This window comes from Rissa tridactyla, chromosome 1 (genome assembly GCF_028500815.1).
Source record: "Rissa tridactyla isolate bRisTri1 chromosome 1, bRisTri1.patW.cur.20221130, whole genome shotgun sequence".
In the NCBI taxonomy this organism is placed as follows: Eukaryota; Metazoa; Chordata; class Aves; order Charadriiformes; family Laridae; genus Rissa; species Rissa tridactyla.
Window position 1 is genome coordinate 179,194,877 of NC_071466.1, and position 24,551 is coordinate 179,219,427.

Here is a 24,551-nt window from a genome sequence, read left to right on the forward strand (position 1 = left end):
TAAACAAAACTGGCCCCAAAACTGAGCCCTGAGGGACACCACTGGTGACCGGCCGCCAAGAGGATGTCACCCCATTAATCGCAACTCTCTGGGCACGGCCATCCAGCCAGTTTTTAACCCAGCAAAGAGTACACTTGTCTATGCCATGATTCGCCAGCTTCTCCAGGAGAATGCTGTGGGGGACGGTGTCAAAGGCCTTACCAAAGTCCAGACAGACAACGTCCACAGCCTTCCCCACATCCAAAAGGCGGGTCACATGGTCATAGAAAGAGATCAGGTTGGTTAAGCTGGACCTCCCCTTCCTAAACCCATGCTGGCTGGCCCTGATCCCTTGGCTGCCCTGCACTTGCCGTGAGAGCTCACTCAAGATGATCCTCTCCGTGACCTTTCCTGGTACCGAGGTCAGGCTGACAGGCCTGTAGTTCCCCGGATCCTCCTTCCGACCCTTCCTGTAGATGGGCATGATATTAACCACCCTCCAGTCATCTGGCACCTCCCCTGTTGACCAGGATTGTTGATAAATGTTGGAGAGAGGCTTGGTGAGCTCTCCCGCCAGCTCCCTGAGTACTCTTGGGTGAATCCCATCCGGCCCCATAGACTTATGTACATCTAGGTGCAGAAGCAGATCATTGACTACTTCCTCCTGGATTATGGGTGGGCTGTTCTGCTCTCCATCCTTACCTTCCAGCTCAGGAGGCTGAGCACCCTGGGGATAGCTGGTCTGACTATTGAAGACGGAGGCAAAGAAGGCATTAAGTATCTCAGCCTTCTCCTTGTCATTGGTTGCAACTTTCCCCCCCGCATCCAGTAAGGGATGGAGATTCTCCCTGGCTTTCTTTTTGTTGATGTATTTAGAAAAGCTTTTTTTGTTGTCCTTAATGTTAGTGGCCAAGCTGAGCTCCAGCTGGGCTTTTGCCTTCCTAATTTTCTCTCTGTATAACCTAATGAGATCTCTGTACTCCTCCTGAGTTGCCTGTCCCTTCTTCCAAAGGTGGTAAAGCCTCCTTTTATTCCTAAATCCCATCAGAAGTTCCTTATTCATCCAGACTGGCCATTTTCCCTGCCCTTTAGACTTGCGACACTTGGGGACAGCCTGCTCCTGGGCCTTTAAGATTTCATTCCTGAAGAGCGTCCAGCCTTCCTGGACCTCTTTGCCCTTCAGGACAGTCTCCCAAGGGACTCTCTCAACGAGTGTCCTGAACAAGTCAAAGTCCACCCTCCAGAAGTCCAAGGTGGAGGTTTTGCTAACCCCCCTCCTTACATCACTACGAATTGAAAACTTGACCATTTCATGATCACTAAACCCAAGACGACCTCCGACCACCACATCTCCCACTGGTCCTTCTCTGCTTGTGAGCAATAGGTCTAGCAAGGCACCTCCCCTGGTAGGCTCACCTACCAGTTGTGTCAGGAAGTTATCTTCCAGGCACTCGAGGAACCTCCTAGCCTGCCTGCTCTCTGCTGTGTTATATTTCCAGCAGATACCCAGCAGGTTGAAGTCCCCAACCAGAACAAGGGCTGGCGATTGCGAGACTTCAGCCAGCCGCTTATAGAATACTTCATCTGTCTCCTCATCCTGGCCAGGTGGTCTGTAGCATACTCCCAGCACAACATCTCCCTTATTTGCCTTTCCCTTCAACCTTACCCATAAACACTTGACTTTATCAACACTGGAATCTAGCTCTATACAATCAAAACACTCCCTAAAGTACAGAGCCACACCCCCACCTCTCCTCCCTTGCCTATCCCTTCTGAAGAGCTTATAGCCTTTCATCACAGCATTCCAGTCGTGACAGTCATCCCACCACGTTTCCGTGATGGCAACTACATCATAGCTGTCCTGCTGCACAATGGCTTCCAGCTCATCCCGTTTGTTGCCCGTGCTACATGCATTTGTGTAGACGCACTTGGGCTGGGCTACTGATCTCACCCCCATCCTTGGCCCTTTATCCCTAGGCTCATTACTAGTGGGCCTGGTTTTATCCCCTTCCCCCTTCGATACTAATTTAAAGTCCTGTCCATGAGCCTTGCTAACTCTTGGCTTAATACCCTTTTCCCATTTTGGGATAGGGTTTTCCCATTCTTAGCAAGCAGGCCCAGTGTCCTGTAGATCAAACTATGATCACTGAACCCAAAGCCTTGCTCGTAGCACCAGTTTTGGAGCCAGGTGTTGATCCATCCAATTTTCTTGTTCACCCATTCGCCAGTCCCCAAAGCTGGAAGGGCAGAGAACACAATTTGTGCTCCCGAACCCGTGACAAGCTGTCCCAAGGCCCTGAAATCTTTCTTCATTGCCCTCAGACTTTTACTCTCCAGCTCTTCACTGTCTGCCTGTAAGATCAAAAGAGGGTAATAATCTGAGGGCCGTATCAGGCCAGGAAGCTTCCTGGCTATATCCTTAACACGGGCCCCAGGGAGGCAACAGACCTCCCTATGGGAAGGGTCCAGCCTGCATATGGGACCCTCAGTTCCCCTCAGAATGGAACCCCCTATGACTATTGCCCTCCTCCTGCTCTTCACAGAAGCAGTCTTAATGCGTGGAGCTGGCTGCTTTGGCGACTCCCTGGATAGGGCTTTATCAGTATCCTTAGTTCCCTCCTCATCTACCTCCAGAGGCCCATATCTGTTCTGTATGGGCACCTGGGGGGGATGGGGGGTCTGGAGGGGGCTCTCCTGCTGCCGTGAGCAGGTACCCACTTCCATTCCCCCCCATCCTCTCCTAGTTCCCCTCCTTCTGCCTGGTGACAAGAGGGCAGGGGATCCTCTCTCTCTCATGGAGCCTCCTCCTGCTGCTTTTTCTCTAAGGATGGCAGGATGTGGCTCCACCAATCAATCTCCCTTTCACACTCCCGAATGCTCCTCAGTCTTTCCACTTCCTCCTTAAGCTCAGCCACCATGCACATATATAGTCAAATAAACTTTTTTAGTAGCAATTAAAAAACCCAGTAGCATGAACTCATTAGTTCTAAATTGCTTTTCTTAAAGCCTCAAATGGACTAACTAAAGAAGGCATAAGGGAGAATCTTCATGTAAAATTTTAAAGTTTCTAGTTGACAGTTAATCACATGAACAAAGTTTTGATTAAGTCAATGCAAACCAGTTTGCTACACTATCAAATGCACTCACTAGGCCTACTTAAAACTTCGTCCTGTTCACGAAATACACGTTATGGGAATCAGTTAGAAAATTTGAAATACATTGATGCAGTAGATAGGGTATAAAGCTTTCATTGACTCACTATACAACACAGCTGTTTTCCTAGTGTTTACTACATAGGTCACCTCAAAAACCTGCCCTAGCCTACCAGCAACTAGTCAGAAGATATCAACAAATAGGTAAACACGAAACAGTACATTCAAAAAGGAAAAATTTCCCTGGGGGGAAGGGGAGGGAGGCAGGGGGATGGCAGGATGACAGTATTCCCCTGTGCCTGCAGAAGTAGTGAAATTAGGAAACGAAATGAAAAAGGAGATTTAACAAAGAACTCAAAGGAAACCTAGAGGAAAAAACTCAGGTTTTAAGATGAAGTTGTCATCCAGGATTTCCTAATCTACAGTTAGTACAGAGAATATTCTTACTTACCCCTTTATCTTGTTCCCCCATAGCCTTCTCTTTTTTTCTTCTTGAATTTTCCCCTTGAAAAGCTTGCATATAATGCTACAGCCAGTACCATTTCACCAACTGGTCACACTGACCATGCTACTTTCTCCAAGCAGTTGAAAACTTCTGATTATCACCAGCTCTAACACCACATCTTGACACTGTCAAAGCCTTTCACAAATCAGTATTACTGAGCAACGGCCTTCCCTACTCAAAGGCAAATCTGACCTCATTGATCCTACCAACATGAGAAGAGCCCTCTATAAGGATTCCCACAGCCATTTCACTATCCACCTTCAAATCTGTCATCAGAATATTAGGTTGCAAGTGATGATCACAAAACACTTCTGAAAACAGAATACCTGTTACACTGATGTTACACATGTTACAGGTGTATCCGTTACCCTTCAATGTTTCTTCATGCTCTACCTGCTCTTATTTACCGTGTTGCCGTCTTAAATTATACTTATGCCTAAATAGGGAGAGCAGAACATCTTATTTTATTCTGCATATGCTGATCAAAAAGGTTTTTATCCAAGTGAAAAACTTGGAGGTAACACAATACAAATATAAAACAAAACCCAAGTATTTAACACCACAATAGAGTTTCACTATTTTTACATTCAGAAAGTTGATCTGAAGAGTAAAGATCAAGTGTGAAACACTCCCCACCACAAGAAACTACAGGGGAACAGAATTCTGGGGGAAAACTTTTATATACAAGTTGATTTGGTGCTATAAGTTCCCTACACACTGATGTCAATACTCAGATATTTCACATAAGGTAGAAGATTTTAACACAAATTTTAACACAAATTATCCCATTTAATAGAAGTGGTTCATGAGGGATTTAACTTTACACTGAGTGTTCATGAGGCACTTTTGTACCCACTAGAGGGAGCTACTGAGGTATTACAGAGCTAATAACACTTCAACAGATTCTAGATGAGCTCATAAATTGATCCAACAATTTTGAAACTTCAACCTACATTCCGAATGCGTATATAAAATTATCATTTCTGGCACCTTGAAAATTGATTCTACTAATAAAAAAAAGGGGGAGCAATATACATTAGGAAGCGTTAATCTGAAATTCATTACAAAATTTAAAAAGTAAACCAATAATCCATATTTAAATCAGAAATCAGAGTTGCCCGATACTTACTCATTCAGCACAACATGCTTTTCAAGGCATTTAATCAATAGTTTGCTATTTCCACGATGAAAGTGAAGAGCTGGAAGCTTCACATCGTCCTTCAGACAGAACACCAAATAAGACCATCCCATGCCTTCTTTGTTTTGTTTGATTGACTTCAGATCTGTCAAACTGAACAGGAACGACCACTTGCTTTCACCATTTGCATGAGTTGCAGCATCTTAAAAACAAAATTACCACATGATTTTAGTTTGACTTCTAATGTTAGAAATTAAAAATGCATCATATCTGCCACTGTTCCTAAAAAACAAATCCAAACCCAAAACGCAGCATTTGTTCCGATAATAAAATGCATCCCATAACTACTTTAACTGCTATTTCTGGATTTTGCTTTGTGCCTCCTTGTTTTCTACAGACTTCTAAAATAACGAAGAAGTCCATCAGACTGCTCCCCTAAAGCTGTGCCTACAGTTTAATAAAAGTGATGCAGCAGTTAAACATACAACTGCTGTACCAAATTCCAGCAGCAAGCTGACTCCTACCAGCATCTCCACCAAGTACTACTACTTAAACTAAATGTAACATACATTACAATACTGTATGCTATGTATCACACACAGTATTAGCCATGTGTTGCAAGACTACTAAGAAAGGGAGAAGGAATTGAAAGTCTTTCCACCCACCCCTCTCTCCCATACTGTGCAAGCAGGCATACACTCTGCGCAAGACTGTATACGTTTAAAGGGAAGGGATTAAATTTTACTTTACCACAGGATACAAAATTGCCAGCACGCCTGGAGGAAATCTGGCAAACCCCCTGGCCTGCCCCTATCAAGTTATAGCAACTGCAAATAAGAAACAAGTGGCAAAAACAATCTAAATCACTAGCACTCACTGACACCAACTTGGATGAAGATGTACTGACACCTAAAGAAAAAATCGACACAAACCACTGACATAATAGACCATCCCTATGCCTGACAGAGATGCTGGTTTTAGCTTTATATCATGCTAGTACTAAAAGCTCCTCCTCAAACACAGCATTCTAGGAGCAAGAACTGTGCTTTACCCAAATTTACCATTCATAATCTTAAATCCCAACCCTGCACTCATATATGACATAGATGACACTTGAAACTATCACAGATATGGTGAAACAAGCACAATGGTTCCCAGTTACAGGCTGAGAAATAATACACGGAAAATAGGTATTATAAAGAAAAACACTGCTGTAGAATCAAGAAAAAAAAAGATTACTTGAGAATCAACGTCCTTCCTTCCCTACTTTTTTTTTTTTTTACAACATATCTACTGAGACACTATAACAAAATGATGTAGCTATAAAATTATTTTACTAAAGTAAAAAAGACTCTATAAAAAGACCCATGTACCACATAACTGTACATTCCATCTCCCCCTGCTGTTGCAGTGTGGAAAACCATTTGAGTAGTAAACCACTTATTTTTTCATTTTCCTTTCTAACACAACATTTAGTTCCAATTCCATTTGTTTGAAAGAATGCAAGAGCCCAAAGCAGATAAAACTGCTACATCATATAACGATCATCACAGCAAGAAGATTTAACATTTTTTAAAATACAATTCTCTAGCAATTTAAAGAAAAAAATTAGATTGGAGGCAGACGGCAGCTATTCCATTGTGAATTTTTTTCCACACCCAGAGATTCACCTCTTACCACAAATGACTCTCAGCCTTTCAATTCCTAATATAAACCATTTTACTGTATGTAAAAGGCAATTCTTCGGTTACAAGTTATCATAAACAAAAACAATGAACCCCACACTCATTTTTTAAGTACCTCCATTCGAATGAGGTTTCTTTTTAAAAGAGACTGTGGTGACCATGTCCCATTCTGCTTCATAACTACTTGGACGGTCTGCTCCTCGGGAACATTTTTCTTTAGGAGTGTGAGTCCACTCCACAACAGAACTGGAATCCTAAGAAGAAAAAAAGTGACTATCAAAAAACACAAGGCATGAAAGGCTCGTTTCTCAGATTCAATAAGAAGAATTAGCATCTTCATTTTCACAGGTTAAAAGAATCTGTAGTATTAAAATCCTAAGAAACATGAAACAGTTCAACCCAGGAAATTTTGACTTAAGACTAATAAAAGAGGTTTTACTTAATAAATTCAACATGATACTAAAATATTCTAGCTTTTCTTGCAGACTCTACCAACATAACAAACTATTTAAATGTAAAACTTAATTATCTTTTCTTTACTCACATCCTTTAATGCTGCTTAAATACCACATAGCACTGGATCTTGGAACCTCCATAGACTTCTATTTTTATTTTGCATTAGAACAGTACCTCTTTGTTTTGAGTCTAATTATGAAGAGTGAATCACCAGACTACAACATAGTAGATGCAAGGGGACCAGTGACCATGATACAATCATTTGGTGTTTACTATTCATAGAGATAGTCCCCTTCTATTTTATATATGAACCAAGTTAAAACTAAATACAGTCACCTACACATGTATCCCAATAACCTCAACTGGGCTGCAGTTCACAAATATGATTCCTACATACAGCTATTAATACCAACAATAATCACATAACTAGATTTTGCTTCCAGTTATGAGATCACCTACACATAAGTTAACACAAAATAAAATCTCTGGAGAAACAGAATGAAGAACACTGATAACTAACAAGCATACCTTTCCAGCACAGAGGATATTAGAAGTATCCAAAGTATCATCCACTGGTTTCCAGTCTACTATTACTTCATTTTCCTACAATAAAACAATCATAAAAAATTCCAGTACTACACAAAGCACGTACAAAGAACTTACACATATATAAAAAAATGATGCAGACCATGTCAAACATTATGTGGCACTTGTTCATTTATGAAATCCTATACTTAAAAAGACATTTAAGATTTGCCAAACATGTTACGTGCTTTGTCAACAAATATATGAAGTTTCTGTAACTGTATTAGGCAAATACCTTTTCTATGACACGTAGTACTCCTGGTATTAAGCTGTCCTGGTCATCATTTTTTCCACAGGATGAATGGATGAAAACACCTTCTTGCTCATATACAACCTATAACAAAGCAGGTAATGAAATAAAACCCAAGATTTAAAAATTGTTTCTCTCTCCTGTGGTACTCATTATCATTTTGACTCAGTTACATAAGTTGAAGTGAGCACTTCTACCTTATTAGGGGTTTTGTTACCTTTCCTTCCTCCCTACCCCCAAGATCCAAGTCTTTCACTCACTTAAATCAAGAAACAATGGAAAACAGAACTTGTTAAATTTACTCTAAGTAATATAGCAACTATTATTACTTCACCTGTAAATCACAAAAAATGCTTTCAACACCTACTATTTTTTTAAAATCAGCAGGCAGAGGGGTTCATATGGAAATACTACACATCTTTTAAAACATTAAAAAGCTTTCTTACTTAGTCTGCCTTCCCCCACTAGCCATCTAAGTATGTTGAAATTATAACCTTAGTTTGAATTAAAAATGGATGAACTCTACCAAAATTGCAGCCTTAGATTAAACAATGGTGCAATCCTACATTCAGGGTGAATGGCAAAGGTTCCATTTCAAAGGCAGAATATGTGACAATCCGATAAGAGAGGCTTGTAGGAGTACACGCTGCCAACATAACTTTTGCATTTAAGCATTTACAAAACTGTTCACAGTATTCTGATCATGCTCTGAAAAAAAAAGAAAATCTGAGAGTTCTTGTCTGTCAAAATTCATCAGGCTCTTCAAAGCTACATGCTATACATACTCTTAAAAGCTCTATAAACAATGTAAATGGGTTCCGTTTTAAACAACTCTCTAAAAGAAGACTGAAAAAGTCCCTAATATACCAAACTTAGATTTTGTGGAACTGAAATACATCTAATAGTATTTTTTTTTTTTATAACCATGTTAATTTTCAAACCAAGCTGCAAATACTGCCTTATGAAATACATATCTTTAAAGGCAACGCCTAATAATTCTTAACTAATCAGAGACACATACTATATTTCTTTGGTAATGAAATATTAGTATCTCTTTTTCCCCAAATTATTTGTTTGTCAGATTTTTAAAATCAACACATCTGCAGTCAGGCCAGTAAACTAAAAGTTTAGGTGTGAAAGCTTAACTAGCCAGACGAGAATACAGAGCTTAAAAATAGCAATAAAATCCAGTTAACTCATCCTTTCTGTTGTAGATTTACGTCTTAAATTTCTCTTCTCTTTATACAAGCAAGAAATTTCTAAAGTGTCCTGTTTGATCACAGAAATATAATTTGGAAGAGACCTCTAGAGGTCACTTAGTATAATCTCCCTCTTGAATGATTATTAACATGAAGTTGCCTTTCAAATACTGGAAGCCTTCTTTCCTCTTCTCTATTACAGCTTTTTCTTTTTCCTATAAAAAAAAAATCCTCCATTTCTACCAAATACCTGTTTTTAAATTCAGTCCCTGTTTAAAAAGGGCAACTTTGGAATTTATTTAGATTTTACCTTCTAGATAGTTGGACCTGACTATCACTACAACTAGTGAGAAGTATGAACAAAAGTGAACAATCACTGGGATTGCAGTTCCAGAAAAAAAGTATTTGTATCAGAATTACACTGGCAGAAGTGGATTTCTGCCAAGAATGTTATTAAGTACCACAAAATATACCATCTCAGTCTAGAAGGTATACTAATAATAATTTTTATTATTTTCCATCTATTAATCTCTCAGAAAGACAAACATTTCCTTTCACAGGAAAAGGGAATGTATTCCCAACGCCACAGTTGTCATGCAACTGAAAAATTCTCCATTGGTCTGCGTAACAGATCCAGCTCCCCGCCCCACGCTCCACCAAAACCAGCAACAAAACCAAAGAAGCGGGAACATGCGCAGAAGTTTGGAGAGCATCTGTAAAAAAAGAGGACTTCTCACAGTGCAGCTTATTTCACTTCTACTGTTCTTCAAGAGAAAAACTTCAAGTTTGAAAAGACAGAAGGCCAAGCCGCTGGGATTTATTTTTATCCAATAACAGGTGCAATCTTGTATATTTTTTTCCAACTGTTATCAAGTATTTAATAATAAAAAATTGCACTTTTTAAGCTCAGTTACAGCATTGAACAAAAAAACTTGAGTCTCCAGTCACACATAAATGGGAATCTAGAAGATGCAATAATGTAACTAGTTTGAAGACAGACACGGCATTCATCTTACAAAAGATTATCTAGAAAGTGATTTAACAGCTTATTCTACTGCAAAACATTTTGGAAGTTACCCATCTTTGAATTATCTGAAATATTGAGCTGTTCTGTTTAGCAGCACTTTGTAAGATAACTGAATTTGAATAAGCTGATTTTGAGAATATGATTTTACAGTGGTAGCACCTGAAGATTATTTACACTGGGTGGCTGTATTTCACACAATGTTCTTAGCATGCTGAAAATTCAAAAATGCTACTAAGTATTCCTATAGCACCTTAGAGTAAAATGCAGTTTGTGATAGACTTTTGTTTGCTGGTATTACAGCACTGGCAAGCTATTAATCAATTCAAAGAGGGAAAGTAACATTAAATTACACATACAAGTACTAAGGAAAGTATCAAGCTGAAAGACAGTATTCCAATAGTTAGATCTGAATAAAAAACATCCATCAGTAGACAACTGCTATAACACTGTGTAGCTGAACCCCACACACTATGTGGCCCACAAAGGTATTTACTCAGTGCCTCCACAGCCAGGCAAACGTCTGGTCCATCAGCACACATGGAAAATTGATATTTCAAAACCAGGCAACAGCAGTATACACTGCCACTTGCCAAACAGCAGATTACAGCAGAACACATAAGATGAGTATCTTGAAACAAGATGTGGGAGAACAGACAGCAAATGACGGAGGACAATTAGAAGCATTACTAAAATACTAAGTACTTGTGTAAGGCATGCGTGCAAAATCTATGTAGTGAGATCCTGGTACATATGGAGACTTCAGAAGGAACGAGATATGAGCAGCGCAGGATAATGAGCCCATTGCCCCCTTATTAGCAGTTAAAGTAACTACAACCCTGCAAACCCTACCAAAACCAGCACCAGTATTACTTGTCGACACCCCCTGCATAAGAAAGTAACCCAATCTTCTTAAATCTTGGTAACTTTTTGGCTTCAGTGTCAGAGGTGTGTGATCTAGAAAGGCCTCATTATCCACTGTGTGGAAAGAATTCAAGAGTTTTAAGAACGTCATCCATTCAGTTAGTTGATTATGCTTCTTGCCTTACGAGACAGAAAAACAAGCTACTGGCTCACCTTGTTTTTGTACTATTCATTATTTTACATATTTCATCACGGTCTTGTTTTCAAGGGTGAGAAGTAGGTGGAGTCAAGCTCAATCTTTCATTTGCTTTTTGTATGATAAGAGTCATCCCTCTTCCTCTAAGTCTACACAATATTAAGACGACCATCATGAAAAAAGACAAGTTCATGTTAATAAGTGTACACCACAGGTGACTAGGTAAGTCGATACGTCCCTACAATTTTAACCAAAATCTGAAGGTATTCCTCACCCTAATGTTATAGTCCTTCTACTCATCCACCCAGTAAGAAACCTGTGCTCTGCACAGTCAACTGACTGGTCACAGAAACAGAACCTCAGGGAAGAAAAGCAGCATACGTTGCTTAGATGCTTGAGGCCAGAAAAGCTGTTCAGCTACAAAAGGCCTAACTACAGATCTAAACAACAGTAGTTTTTGTTTCTTCTACATCTATTTGCAGACACTTGTTGAACTGTCCACAGAGATGCATGTTCCTCAGGTTTAAATACATGCATAAAAGCCAGACCCTGCTAATCCCACAACACCACCACAAATGAAAAAAATAACAGAAGCATTTGTCAAAGGCACACACCAACACAACCAAAGTAAATTAAGATGTAATGTGACAGGAGCTAAACAACATTGAAAACTACTTGATTTCAAACAAATTTTCATTCTGTCTTGTAGCCGTACATATATCAGGATTACTCAAAAGTTTTCAGACATCTTACTAGATTAAAGCTAGTTCTGTACAAAACAGTTTTCAGATTTATCCATCCATGGTATCCTTAAGTTTCTCGAATGCTTCAAATCATAAGCATGACTCCCTAAAGAAACTTATCACTGTAAAAGCACTCAGTTGGCAACTTATTTCTACCAAAAAAAAAAATATGGAGAAAATAGCAAAAAAAAGTTTGTATGATTTAAGTATTATTTTAATAATCTCAAAATTTCAAGTCTGAAATAACACGTGCCTGAGAAGCTCATGTTCATATGTATTTCCTGCTTGCCAAGCAAGTCCATGCTTGCAGTCTGCAAGAACGACTTACACATTTATTTTTTCCAGTTCTACAGAATGAAAACAAGACCCATTGCCTATTTGATTCAGAATGCTACCAAAAAGCTAAAAATTGATGCAAGAGTTTCCAAGTGACACCAAGCCACCTTGACCTGTTGTTCCCCCTCCCCATACAGAAGTCAAAGGCAAATTCACAATTCATTGTAATCAGTCACTAAAAGCACTGTGCCACACAGAGACCACAGCTATTCCATCTCATAGACTGACAGAGCATCTGTAAAAATAGGGAACCACAGCACAAAATTCAGGAAAGCTGCACAAAGGAATACCTGTCTACTCATCTACTATAAAAAGCAGAGGGAAGCTGCAGGATGTAGGCTCAGTTTACATGTCATGGCATATGCTAGTTAAGGTACTGGAAAACTGTTCAAGTATTTATACCCCCTGTCCAGCAGAAAGTAACTTTCTGAAGTCCCACTGTTGTCCCAGTAACATTTTCTGAGAAATAAATGTTATCATTCTTAATACTGTAAGGACACAGCATGGACAATTCGTGTCTTTGGCTTCTTATGCTGCTTACAATGGGCAGTCATCACGCAATGTTTGTAGCTTATTATTTCCAGGGACATACAAGCACAGAAGGCTCAGCATACCACATCAACAATTACAACATATGCCAGAACACAAGCAAAGTTTTGGGATTAAATGCTTGCCATCTGATGGCAATTTACAGCCCTGTGCTACCAGCTAGCAAGAGATGACAACACTGCACCCAAAGACAATGTGGTCCAGCAACAAAAAAGGAGAGCTAGGATCTAGACCTACCATGAAACAGGGTGGTCCTGCCCTCCTCACCCATGTTTTTCCCACCCTGCCTGTGCTGGGCACCTACATACTAGTTGATGTCATGTGCACTGATCATTCATACCTTACACTCTTGCTCTTACCTGTCAGAAACCAACAACCTGCCAAAAGCAGGACATTTGAGAGAATGGAGAAGCACTGCAACTGCCCCAGCTGGTTAACTAGTCCCATCCTCCAGAAACTCCACAATCTCTCCCCATGTTCTTGTCCAACTCACTCTCCTTTTCTGCCAGAGAGTATAGCTCAGGGCCAGCATCACTCTGCCAAGATGCCATCCAGCTTCTCATGACAGATGCAGCTTGCAGCACTTATACAGTGAATCAGCCACTGCTCTGGGGTCATTAAGTAATTATGGCACTGTGCAAATCCTGATCCTAGCAACTTTTCAATAGCAGGGTTTTTTGCCTCGTATTAGAGAATCAGGTAAAGGACCTCACTGTGGATTGAACAGTTGAAGCAGCAAGCAGGTGTGCTCATAAGAAAAGTGACTGAATAAGAAAGTCTGAATGCTCAACAGACTACAAATTAAGGAAAAAATGGGTCTGGTCTGCAAATGTTAACAACAGACAGAGCAGCTGTGCAGCATCTTATTTTCAGATTCTGACTGAAGGTAAACAGAACAAAAGATGCAACACAGTAAGGAAACAACTACAGGCCAATAAAATAAATTCAATTTAGGCAATCGTTGCCCTGAGAGACCTTACATCCCCAAAAGAAAGCATATTAGTTCAGAGCTATGCTTTAAGTTAGAAGAAGCATAACTCAATTTAAAAGTCTGTATTATGCTGCTTTAATTTCCATCTCCCTCTTTGGAACAGCTGAGGTTTCCCCAGAGCTTATTCACACACCCACTGCTAAACTGTGACTGGATACGTCAAACTACCTACTACATCAATAGTCTGCTTTCAGTGGCCAGATAGCAGCACATTTGAGTACTCTGCAGAGTACCAAACTAACCTTACTTAATCAACGTGGCCTTCTGCTCCACTGACGATATCCTACATATCCTGGCATTTGAATTTTAATAAAAGTATAAAGCCATATCCTCATATGTCTTTTTTTTGCTGACTCTATGGCTCAACCTTCTTCTCAAGACAGTAAAATTTCACCCCCTGCTAGTCTTAAAAGACTAAAAGTCCTACAAACATCAAGTTTTAAGCAGGGGAAAAAAATTCCTCGTATATTGTTCATGTTGTGACAAATATGAGAAAACTCACAACATCAGAAACCACATATCATAAGAAAGATCTCCTGCTTGACAACAGTAAGTTTTTCAAGTCTGCCTTAGGTGCAGTGAAGATTTCTTGAACCACAAAATATTTCTGCTATTTACGCAACAATAGTGGGATATCAGTGTAAATACAAGTCTATTCAGGGTACCGAGAGTAAGAGCTTGAGGTGGTAACAGACTATTTCTACTGTGAACACTTCTGCAAGAGAAATCTAGTGAACAGAAAACAGAAAGAATAAACAGAACTTTCCAAATTATGAGTGAACTGCTTCTGTTCTGAAGGCTTCTGTTCACAAAGAAAACCTGTGAAGTACAAAATATTCAGAAAGGATTATTATTCTGTATATAGTAAATGATGGAGGCTGAAAAAAGTTATAATGAAGATTTTAAATCAAGTGTTTAACAAAATGGCACAACAATACATCGTATAGGAGTCTCTATGCCCCCAAATTTAACTAGTAGAACGTACAAGATGACACTGCCTACATCACAGACTATATATACATCTAAAATAATCCACTATATCTGTGCCAAGAAACTACTTGAAGGATGCAAAGCCAATTTTAACAGACTGTATTTTAAACCTCTTTGCTGGTCCCAGCAACAAAACTCAACAGCAAGCACACACCCCACTCCCTAACACTACAGCATTTACAATATTGTTTAGTACTAGCTACAGTGCCACTCAAACACTTCTAGTTGCTGAACTGGCCAAACATCTGAGGTTAGACCTGATGTTTAGTCATTTAAAGCTCTGAAGCTTTAAATTCACAAGCAAGGGCATAGGCAAGTGAAAAATAACTTCTCTGACAGCCCATGTGCCAATTGGTAATTTGAGAAAGATCTAACAGCCCATGCGCTGAAGATACTCTGAACTCCAAGAGCGTAAAACAAAAATTGTTACTGTCTTTAGACCTGCTGTAATAATAGCCTACGCACCAAGAGACTAAAATTGAAGTTTGTCCTCCTCCCCATACACAGCTTTTTACCTTATTTTCTAACATGGTTTTCTGTTATAAGGCTTCCAGAGTCGATTCTTCGAAATAAGGAAAGTAAACTGCTATTTGTTAAACAACACAAAGAGAGAAAATATACCTGCTTTCATGCATAATGTCAAAAGCACCGAAAACAAAAAGCCTTACTGCCAAGCTATTTGCAGAAACCAGAGACAATATGAAATAGCCGAGCTATGAATCCACTGGTATTAATGATGTCTGGGAAATAAAAAAAAAAAAAAAAATATAGAGAAGGGGAAGGCAAACAGGGTAAAAATATAATAGAAACCACAACCTTATATGGTTTGCTGAAACAGCATTTCATGAAAGCTGAGACAATGCAGGCTATCCCAGCTACTTAATATCTTGCCATGTGCATTCCATGGGAATTACTTTGTGCAATATTTTGCAGAAAAGAAGATATACATTAAAATACATTACTTTCATGTCATAAGATCTGCCAAGTGAGACTAAAGCACCCCACAGACTAACACGTACTAGTCTCTAAGAAATCTACCACCTGAAACACCTCATTACAACACTGCATAGCCAGAAAGAAAAGTGCAGTTAATTTAGGACACCCATAGCTTGGAAACTCATGAAAGTGCAAAATGCCCTAAGTGAGAATGTTGGGTCTGTACCAACTTATACTGTGTTTATTCCACCTGGAGTGAAATTTCACTAGTTTGTGAGCCCTTCTAAAATCCTGCTGCCATCCAAAGGAACAATTTGTGATCAAATGTGCTCCAATAGAAAACCAACCCAGACAAAAATAAGTACACACAGGCTTTTTTATAGTATTTCAGCTTGCTAACTCAAATCACTGAGAGATCAATGAGTACAGAATCCAAGAAAGCAGAAGCGCAACACACAGGTGGGGAGAGCTACAGAAGGATGGAACTGCTCCTACTGAGAGCAGTGAAACTTCAAACCAGCCCAGCCACTTCATGAAGTTTGAGAAAACACAACTACCGTTTTTTCCTCTGTATTAACAGAGACATGGCAAAGAATGTTACTGCATTAGAAGTTGCGTTAACAAGTTGCATTAGTATTGTGGACGTGGAATAACTGAAATGGAGTTTTGCAATGTCTTAGAGATTTAGTTGCAAGCTAACAGACTCTTTTTTTTTTTTAAACAGCAAATATATAGCAAATTTCCAAACAAAAATTTCCCTCAACAGTTTCAGCCTGTCATATAAGCTATGATAATACAGCTGCTTTCAGGAAAAACTTCCTGAAGAAGATCCTGACACAAACCTATGGGAAAAAAAAAAAAATCAAATGCTGCAAAACGAAAATATTTACCATCATCCAATAAACTGCTGGACTGAGCTTAAAATGGACAAAACCAGAAAAGTAACTTTCCTCTATATACATGAAAAACAGATGTGCATAGCTAGTAACAGCTGGGAGGACAGTATGGCTGTCTTTACATTTACAGCACCTAACAGGAGTAATAAAACTTTATTTTTAAGTTGTAACAACTTCAGCTGAACAAATTGCCTGCTCCACCAGTTCTGTTGAAACAGACATGACAAAGCAGCACATGTGAGATACCGTCTAAACTTTCCTGCTAGCTAAATGCACTCCTCAGCTGAAAGAGTCATTTGCTGCCATATGCTGGAAAAGTGAAACTGAAGACTATCACACTCTAACCCCGGCTACATACAGTCAGACACTACACTGAGATTTTAAATCCTAGATAAAGGATCCATGTGACCAGGAGCCCAGCATTATCAAGTAACACCTTTAGAAACGGAGTCATGGAATAAAAATATTTCTACAATAAAGCCATAGGGACCCAGCTCGGGTCTGTCGGTGGGGGAGGAGGGAGGCAGAGATGGTTGCCAATACCTTTCCTCCTGTGACCTCAAACCAGCCGGACATTTGAATCCTTGTCAAGCTCTACTGTTTCATTCAGGAACACTCGGGCAAGGCTCGGCGGCATGTGAAAACCTTTACATTACCAAATATACCCGACCGACAAGGCTTTCTATCCATGCCGGGGCAGGCACCCGCGCACCACCGGCGCGCAGGCCAGGGGAAAGGCCAGTGACGCCTCCGAGCCCCGCAGGGACAAGCGGCCACGTAGCCGGGACAAGCCTCGTCCCTCCGGCTCGGCCCCAGAGCCTGCTCAGCAGAGGCCGGCCCCGGGGCTGCCCGCCTCCGGCGCACAGCGGCCTCTTCCCACACCGGAGCCGGCTCTCCGTGGGACGCGGACCGGGCCGGGCGGGAGGCGCCGCGAGGTGCCGCCGTACCCGCTCCGGGCACGGCCCGAGTCCCACCCGCCGACGGCGACCCTGTTCCCGCACTCCACGCAGAAGGCCCACGGCCACCCGCCACCGCCAAGCCCGCCAGGGGGCGGGGACGGCCCACGTCTGCAGAGCCCCGCGGCCCCGTAAGGAGACCCCGCACCCCCGGGGAGGACAGGCCCCCGCCCGGCCACACGCAGCGGCCCAGCCGCCCCTTCCAGCGGCTCCCGCCAAGCGGGGCGACACCAGCGCCGGACGCGGCGGGGACACCCCGAGGGGAGACACCGGCAGCCATCGCCGCCCGGGCCCAGCCCGCCCCCCCGTTACCTTGCCGCTCAGAGGCGCCGCCATGTTGCCTACGAGTGTTTATGATGACGTTGCGCTCTTCACGTGCTTCCCCCGCCGCTCCACAACAACACCCGTCAGCCCCGGGGCGGGGCGGCGCGGCGCAGGCGCACTGGCGCCCGCGCACGCACCCACCCGCCCGAGGCGCGGCGGCCGGCGACGCGCGTGAACGGCCGGGCCCAGCTGGGGGGCGGGGCCCCAGTCACGGGGGGCGGGGCCAAGAGGGAAAGCACCGCCCCCCGGCGCGCGGCGGCCTGCGCGAGCGGTGGCGGCCTCTTTACCTCAGGGGGGCGCCGGCAGGAAAGAGGAGAAAATGGCGGGTTTATTCCTTTTTCTTTTTTTCCTAAAAACTGCGCTCTTTTTCCTTGATCTTTTTGCTCGTTTTGAATCCCCCGCACGGAGGTACCTGCGGTGCCCAGCCGCGGAGAAGCGGCTGGCCCCCTGAGGCGGGCGGGCGGGCAGGCAGGCAGGCCCCGCGGCCCGGCCCTGGCTAGGCCCTGGCTGGGCGTCGCGCTGCCCGTGACAACCCCGGGCAGGTTTCAGAGAGAGAGTTGTGGGTGCAAAGAAGCAGCGAAAGAAAAGGCAGCAGCGGAACGTGTAACCAGCGGGGGCAGCCAGCGCGCCGGCACCGGGAACGGGCCTCCACAGTGGTGGGAATGGTAGTGACCCAGCTAGATCGTATGCTAGTAAGGAGAAAAGAGGGTTTTATTTTGGCGTTGTTTTGTTTTTCCTCAGCCTTAAAGCTTTTTCTGAGCCACCTGAGATTGCCGTCACAATTTGAGGACTGTTGAGCAAACCTAGCGTCCTCTCTAGTTATTTCCTTTTTCTTCCCACAGTTACACGGTGTAAATATAAAGGAAATACTGGCCCTTAGGCACCACTAACCTGCCCTAATATCCATGGACCAGATTTTTACTGTTAGTGAAAAATGCACCACTTTAAAGTTGAGATTCCTTTGGCTTCCGACACATAACATATTTATACTCATCACGGGATAAAGCCAAATGTTAATTACAATCTTATCAATGTTAGCAAATGTTCAGCATCCGCGTATGGGCAGATCTATAAACTCTGAAAGAATTCTGCAGATGTCAACAGGTTTTGACTGGCCTTAACTGGAAAAGCATATAATGCATGGTATTGCTTAAACAGAAAAAAAATCAGGTTTCACCTAATGCCTGCAACATTTAATCCCACTGAGATGATTTTTAAGCCATTTGTTATATTCCAACACCTTATCATAAAATACTTTGAGCAAATACTATATGCCCCAAATACTGCTTACTTGAAACAGATGAATGAGATGCTCACAGGGAAGCGATTGTTGCTCTGAAGGAGCAACAGATGTTTAGTCTTTTTTGTCCCTGTCATAAAATGTCATCATAATTTGCTTTTGACTTCTCAAAAATTCATTTGGCTAGATTAACATCCATACTGTACTTTTTACTGTGAAAAACCAGATTTGCTATTCCCAAGACAAATACTGATTTGCTTCAAACTTGGGAGAGCCTGTTGTGACTCTGTATATAAATGTGCATAAGGATGAGAAAATAAAATAAAACTGCAGTCAGAACACAAGTTATTGTAGTCATATCTGGGTCTGGAAAACTGTATGGGCGTAGCAGAAATGGACATCAAGGTGGTCCCTTTCTTTGTATTTAGTAAGAATACAATTGAGCGTTAAGGTGAATACAAGGAAGAAGGCTGCACATTAAAAATGCATTACTATAAATGAATTGCTTTGAGAGTGAAATTATCATTTGCCGTCTTCCACACATGCACGTGGTTTCATCTCGTTTGGTATCCCATGTGTTCGTTTTCATCCTTTCCTTTACACTTTCCTTTATTTCTTTCTCCTTGCAATATAATCAAACATTAGTTACACACCCCCGTGTAATCCCATTCCTCTCTCCACTACCTTTTCATCTCTCAGCTCCCTGAAGTCTGCAGTGAACACTGGGGACTTCCTTCACTTAGCTCCATTGCATACTCTCATTCTGCCACTACGCTGAGAGTGCTTTGTCAAGGTTTCTTTCAAATTTTGTTTCCTAGGAGAAGCTCAGAATTCAGATTCATATTTCAGCTTCCTTAGCCTTTATCAGAATCTACAACAGACTCCTTGAAGTCTGCTCTCTTCGCTAGCATGACTGCCTTCTTCTGGTTCTCCTGTCTCTTGGACTTGATCGTTAGCGTATTCAATGAGAGACTCCCTCTCTTTGTAGGTAATTGTGTCAACAAATATATATTTATCTCATGACTCACTGTTTTATTTCTACTGCAGCCATTAATCCTGATCCAAATTAAAATCTTGTCATCTGCAGGCAGCTAACGGACAAGATGGTTCTATCCTCGTCCAGACTCTCTTGGCACCCATCTCTCTCTCTTCAATATCAATACCCATCTGTCTCCAAGGCCTACAGCTTGATTGATGCCTTTGTCTTAGATATCTCTTGGGATTCTTGCTTTCACGTAACTAGCTCTCTTGCAGACTTTTTTGTGTACAGCAGCTCCAAAACATAGCCTTTCCTGTCTAAACACACAGCTTCATGTTTTTTTTTTTTCTTGTAACATTCTATTTTCATCTGTTTGGACTCCTCCAGAATGCTTTTGCAAAGGTCATTCATCTAGCCCATATCGCTTTAACCCTCTCATCTAGCTCCTCCTGTCCATCTGCCAAGTCTCACCCTTCCATAGGGCCCAACATAAAATGCCCTTCCTCATTTTGAGGAAGATTATCTCCTGCTCTCACTCACTGCGAAAAGGCCACCTTCCATATCAGGTCAACTCAGTGCTAGACTCTGCCTATTATTTGTAAAATTTTCACACAAGAAGTTGTATGGATGGCTTGTTCCTCAAGCTGACCTTCCTTCAGGTCAAAAACTCCCTTAGAAGTGCACCAAGCTGTCTAAATCCTGTCCTCCCTTTTGCTGGAAAATGTACCCCAAAAATTGGTATTGAGTAGATGGTTGATGAACTAAAACCACCTCTCATGGTGCTGACCGCTACATTGTCTCATTGTTTCCTTGTCTATTCTGTCTGCATCCGTGTGTTGTTTCTTATCAATTGTTTGATTGTCAGTGGGACTGAATAGAGTCCTTATTTTTCACATGATCATACAATAATTTAGGTGGGAAGGAACTTTGATACGTCATCTGGTCCACCTCGCTATTGAAGGCAGGACTAATTTAGTAGTTGGGTCAGGTTGTTCGGGGTCATTTTTGCCCTTCGCAGACTCAGGAGCACAACTGCAGAGGCACCATGCAATCAGCTGAGAAGCATGATTCTCAGCTGAAGGACTAAAAGAGAGACCAAAACCAATGTGTGGGGGTTGGAGATATGCTTGGTGTGACATGCTTACGCAGAAGATCCTGCTCTGAGCAGGACAAGCGTTTTCCATTTTCTCCCCTGAGGATGGTTGAAAAATCTTGTTTATTCCTGACCCGAATGAGGGTTAATGGCTGCTTTTCAACAAATCTGGTTATTTAAGGGAAACACAGTTCAAGAGACTGCCCTTCAAATCCGCTTATTTACCTGAGTTAGAGACCAAGCTAGAGAATCTAGCAGAGCAGGATCTTGTTCCTTTATGAGATTCTTAAGGTACTATGGCAATACTACTACTACGAGTTTCTTCCTTCGCTGTTTCCGTTGCTAAAAACATGCTAATTAACAGTTAATTACAGTGTATCTGTAAGCTCACTGAATGCTAACCTGTGTTCCTCTGTGCATTTTCCCTTAAACTTCCAGCATTCCCATATTCATTTGTACAGTCATTCAATGAGAATAGAAACATGGAGTGGGAAGTGGAGAATACTAAGATGCAGATTCCACATAAGATGTGAGCAGCAAGGAACAGCTACTGTACACCTCTTGTGAGGGAAGAAGGGGTATAACACAGAGGGTTTATGTATCCATACACAAAATCAGAGTTGCCTTGCCAAACATGGAAGTATGACTCAAAATAATGGCAAAAGAGCCCTTCAGAAGAAGGATGGGGGAAAAAGATCACTTAGCGGGGGACAAGCCAACAGAGAAACTCAGAATAAATTTTTGAAACAGGTGGAGCTGTGAAAATATCCAGGAAATTGTGAATTATTTCTAGACTGATTTTCTTAAACATTTTAATCTAGAGAAAAGATTATATAATTTGTTAGGACTGGTTATTGTTGCCAGAGCCGTGCTAAGGTAATCAATGTTTGTACTAGGGAGTTGCAGCTCAAAACCTGACCAAAGTGACAAAACTATCTTCCATTATTCCCTAAGAAAAGCAGCAGCTGGGGCTTTGGAGACTAGGCTTGGAAAAAACAAGAGGTATAAGGGTACAATTTTTTTAAAAAATCATTGACCAAGAAAATACTTGAACATCCCTGAAGCTCAATGGAGCTTGAATGCCTATAGAAGCATCATGGGGTTCTAGATAAAGCCTTGAGCAAAAAACACGGAAAACCAATGGCCTGACCAAAACCCTATATTTAAAACAATTCCTGATCTTTGGATCTAGAGTTGTGCCCAGCCCCACCCAACATGCAGTTCAAAAGGAAGAGACTGGAATGAAGAAGAGAAGCTCCTGCAGTTTTCAAACATAGACTTTAAAATGTACACGCAGATGGGGCCATCATTTTGCGATTACACAGGTACACTACAAAAGCAACATATAAGTCATTCTGAAAAACAGCTTTGCAGAGAAACATTGTATGCCAACAAAAGAATGGTTAGAAACATAACATATTCATCTTTATTTAAAGACACGTCAAAGGTTTGATTCACAAGAATTTCCCAAGCAGCACTGTAACAGAGGAAAAGATGGCCTTCAAAGGCTGTGAAACAAGCCCAAAATGAAAAGCTTTCACTCCTGCTGTGCAACCAGAACAGGGAACAGCACAGCATTACCTGAAGGAGCTATCAACTAAGAAAAGAATTAAATGATAAATTCCATTTGTATTACTGCCGGACATCAGTTAATGCTTGCATTTCCAAAGTTAATAAATTTTGTTGGAAAACATCACTGGAATACACAGTACCAGACTAGTGTGTAAAGTCATTGGAAGAGTGCCATCCCTACAGGGCAAGGGACTAATCTTCAACTTGTGATCTATTTAAAGCGTTAAAATTCAATACATTTATTTCTTATCTGGCCTTAGGACCACCCCAGTCCTTGGGAATCATCCATTACTCCCAAATGCTCCCCACAGCTCCCAAACACAGGTATCAGTCCCACTGAATTGCACCCCCAAGTTTGAAATAAATCCTCGCTAAGCAATAGTTCTCACACAACCACCAGGGTTCTTTTTGTTTCCTAGAGAAGTCTTCTCTCAGAGGTACCTTAAAGTCAAGCTTGAGACACTTTCAGACTTAGCATTTACTTTCCTTTGGTGGAGAGGTGTTCAATGCAGCTCCCTTCTCCTTCCACCAGACATAGGAAAGGAGTTTCTGCTCTAAGTTTCTTTGGTGAATGATCAACAGGTCTCACAGGACTCTTCCTGGGTCTCCTGTCCTATCACACCGCTCTCAGCATTCCAGTCACTACTTGCCTCACTGTGAAGAAGGGAGAGCGTTTCAGAGAGCTCAGTCCCACACACCAATTTACTCCATGAGATAGATGACCACCTTCTAGCTAGTTGCCTAATCTACCAGACATCCCTCTTGGGCCTTTCTCCCTTGTTCTTTTGCAAACTATCATTGCATAACAATGAGTATATAGTTATTCAAGATGGAGAGCAAAATGACTCTTCGCTATCAGGCTGCGATATCACAGGATCACAGAAAGGTTGAGGTTGGCAGGGACCTTTATAGAGATCATCTAGTGCAGCCCTCCTGTCCAGAGCAAATCACAGATCAGATTGTAAAGCAGAGCAGATTGCCCAGGGCCTTGTCCAGTTGAATTTTGAGTATCTCCAAGCATAGAGACACCAAAGCTCCTCGATCAAGCCGTTTCAGTGTTTGGCCACCCTTGGAGATGAAAAAGATTTTTCTCATGCCTAAGTGGAATTTCAGTTCTATTTCAGTTTGCGTCTATTTTGTCTTGTCCTTTCACTGGACACCACTAAAAAGAGTCCAGCTCTGCCTTCTTTACTCCCTCTCATAATGTATTTTTAAACATTGACAAGGTCTCTGAGCCCTCTCAAGACCAAACAGTTCCAGTTCTGTCAGCCTCTCTTCATATATCAAATGGTCCAGTCTCCTAATTATCTTTGATAGTCCTTCGTGGACCTTGCTCCAGGATGTCCGTGTCTGTTGTACTGGGAAGCCCAGTACTAGACCTAGCACTCCAGAATTCTCTCAGGCTGAGGGGAAGTTTCACCTCCCTCCACCTGCTGGCAATTCTCTTCCTGATGCAGCCCAGGATGCCGTTGGCTTTTGTTGCTGGCTCATAGCCAACTCGTCGTGCACCACAACACTCAGATCCTTCTCTGCAAAGCTGCTTTCCAGCCAGGAGTCCCCAGCCTGTAATGGTGCCTTACGTTATTTCAGTTTACAAACTTGAGTGATCCACACCACCAAATTCCATAGGCTGACACAGTGCTATCAGGATACTCTCTCTCTTCTGCGTAAGCTCATTAAGAAAATAACGGGTCATTCTGCAGCTCCAGGCTAAAGTCTAAGCCTTTGCACGCTACACAGATGGGAATCTAACAAGGAGGGTATCTTCACCTTGGTGGCCCACTCATCTCTGAGCCATCTGCTCTAATGAGGAATCTTCTGCCACATAAAGATAGTCACAGCACCCCAACCAGCACCGAGTGTGCAGCCAGAAAGCGTTCATGGCTTTCCTCTGGTTTCTGTTGCTGCCACAG

The 24,551-nt window shown here is 41.9% G+C and overlaps 1 protein-coding gene across 1 annotated transcript in view; it reads right to left on the bottom strand.

The window, feature by feature from the left end:
* TBC1D15 (TBC1 domain family member 15) overlaps window positions 1–17,895 on the bottom strand; it is a 44,167-nt gene extending 26,272 nt beyond the window's left edge. Inside the window, exons 1-5 of the mRNA XM_054196611.1 lie at window positions 17,743–17,895; window positions 7,736–7,834; window positions 7,444–7,518; window positions 6,575–6,713; window positions 4,766–4,976 (exon numbers count right to left, since the gene is read on the bottom strand). Of these exons, the coding sequence (XP_054052586.1) occupies window positions 4,766–4,976; window positions 6,575–6,713; window positions 7,444–7,518; window positions 7,736–7,834; window positions 17,743–17,766 (548 nt within the window). The 5' untranslated portion in view covers window positions 17,767–17,895. The remainder of the gene's footprint in view (window positions 1–4,765; window positions 4,977–6,574; window positions 6,714–7,443; window positions 7,519–7,735; window positions 7,835–17,742) is intronic.
* Between the last annotated feature and the right edge of the window lie 6,656 nt (window positions 17,896–24,551).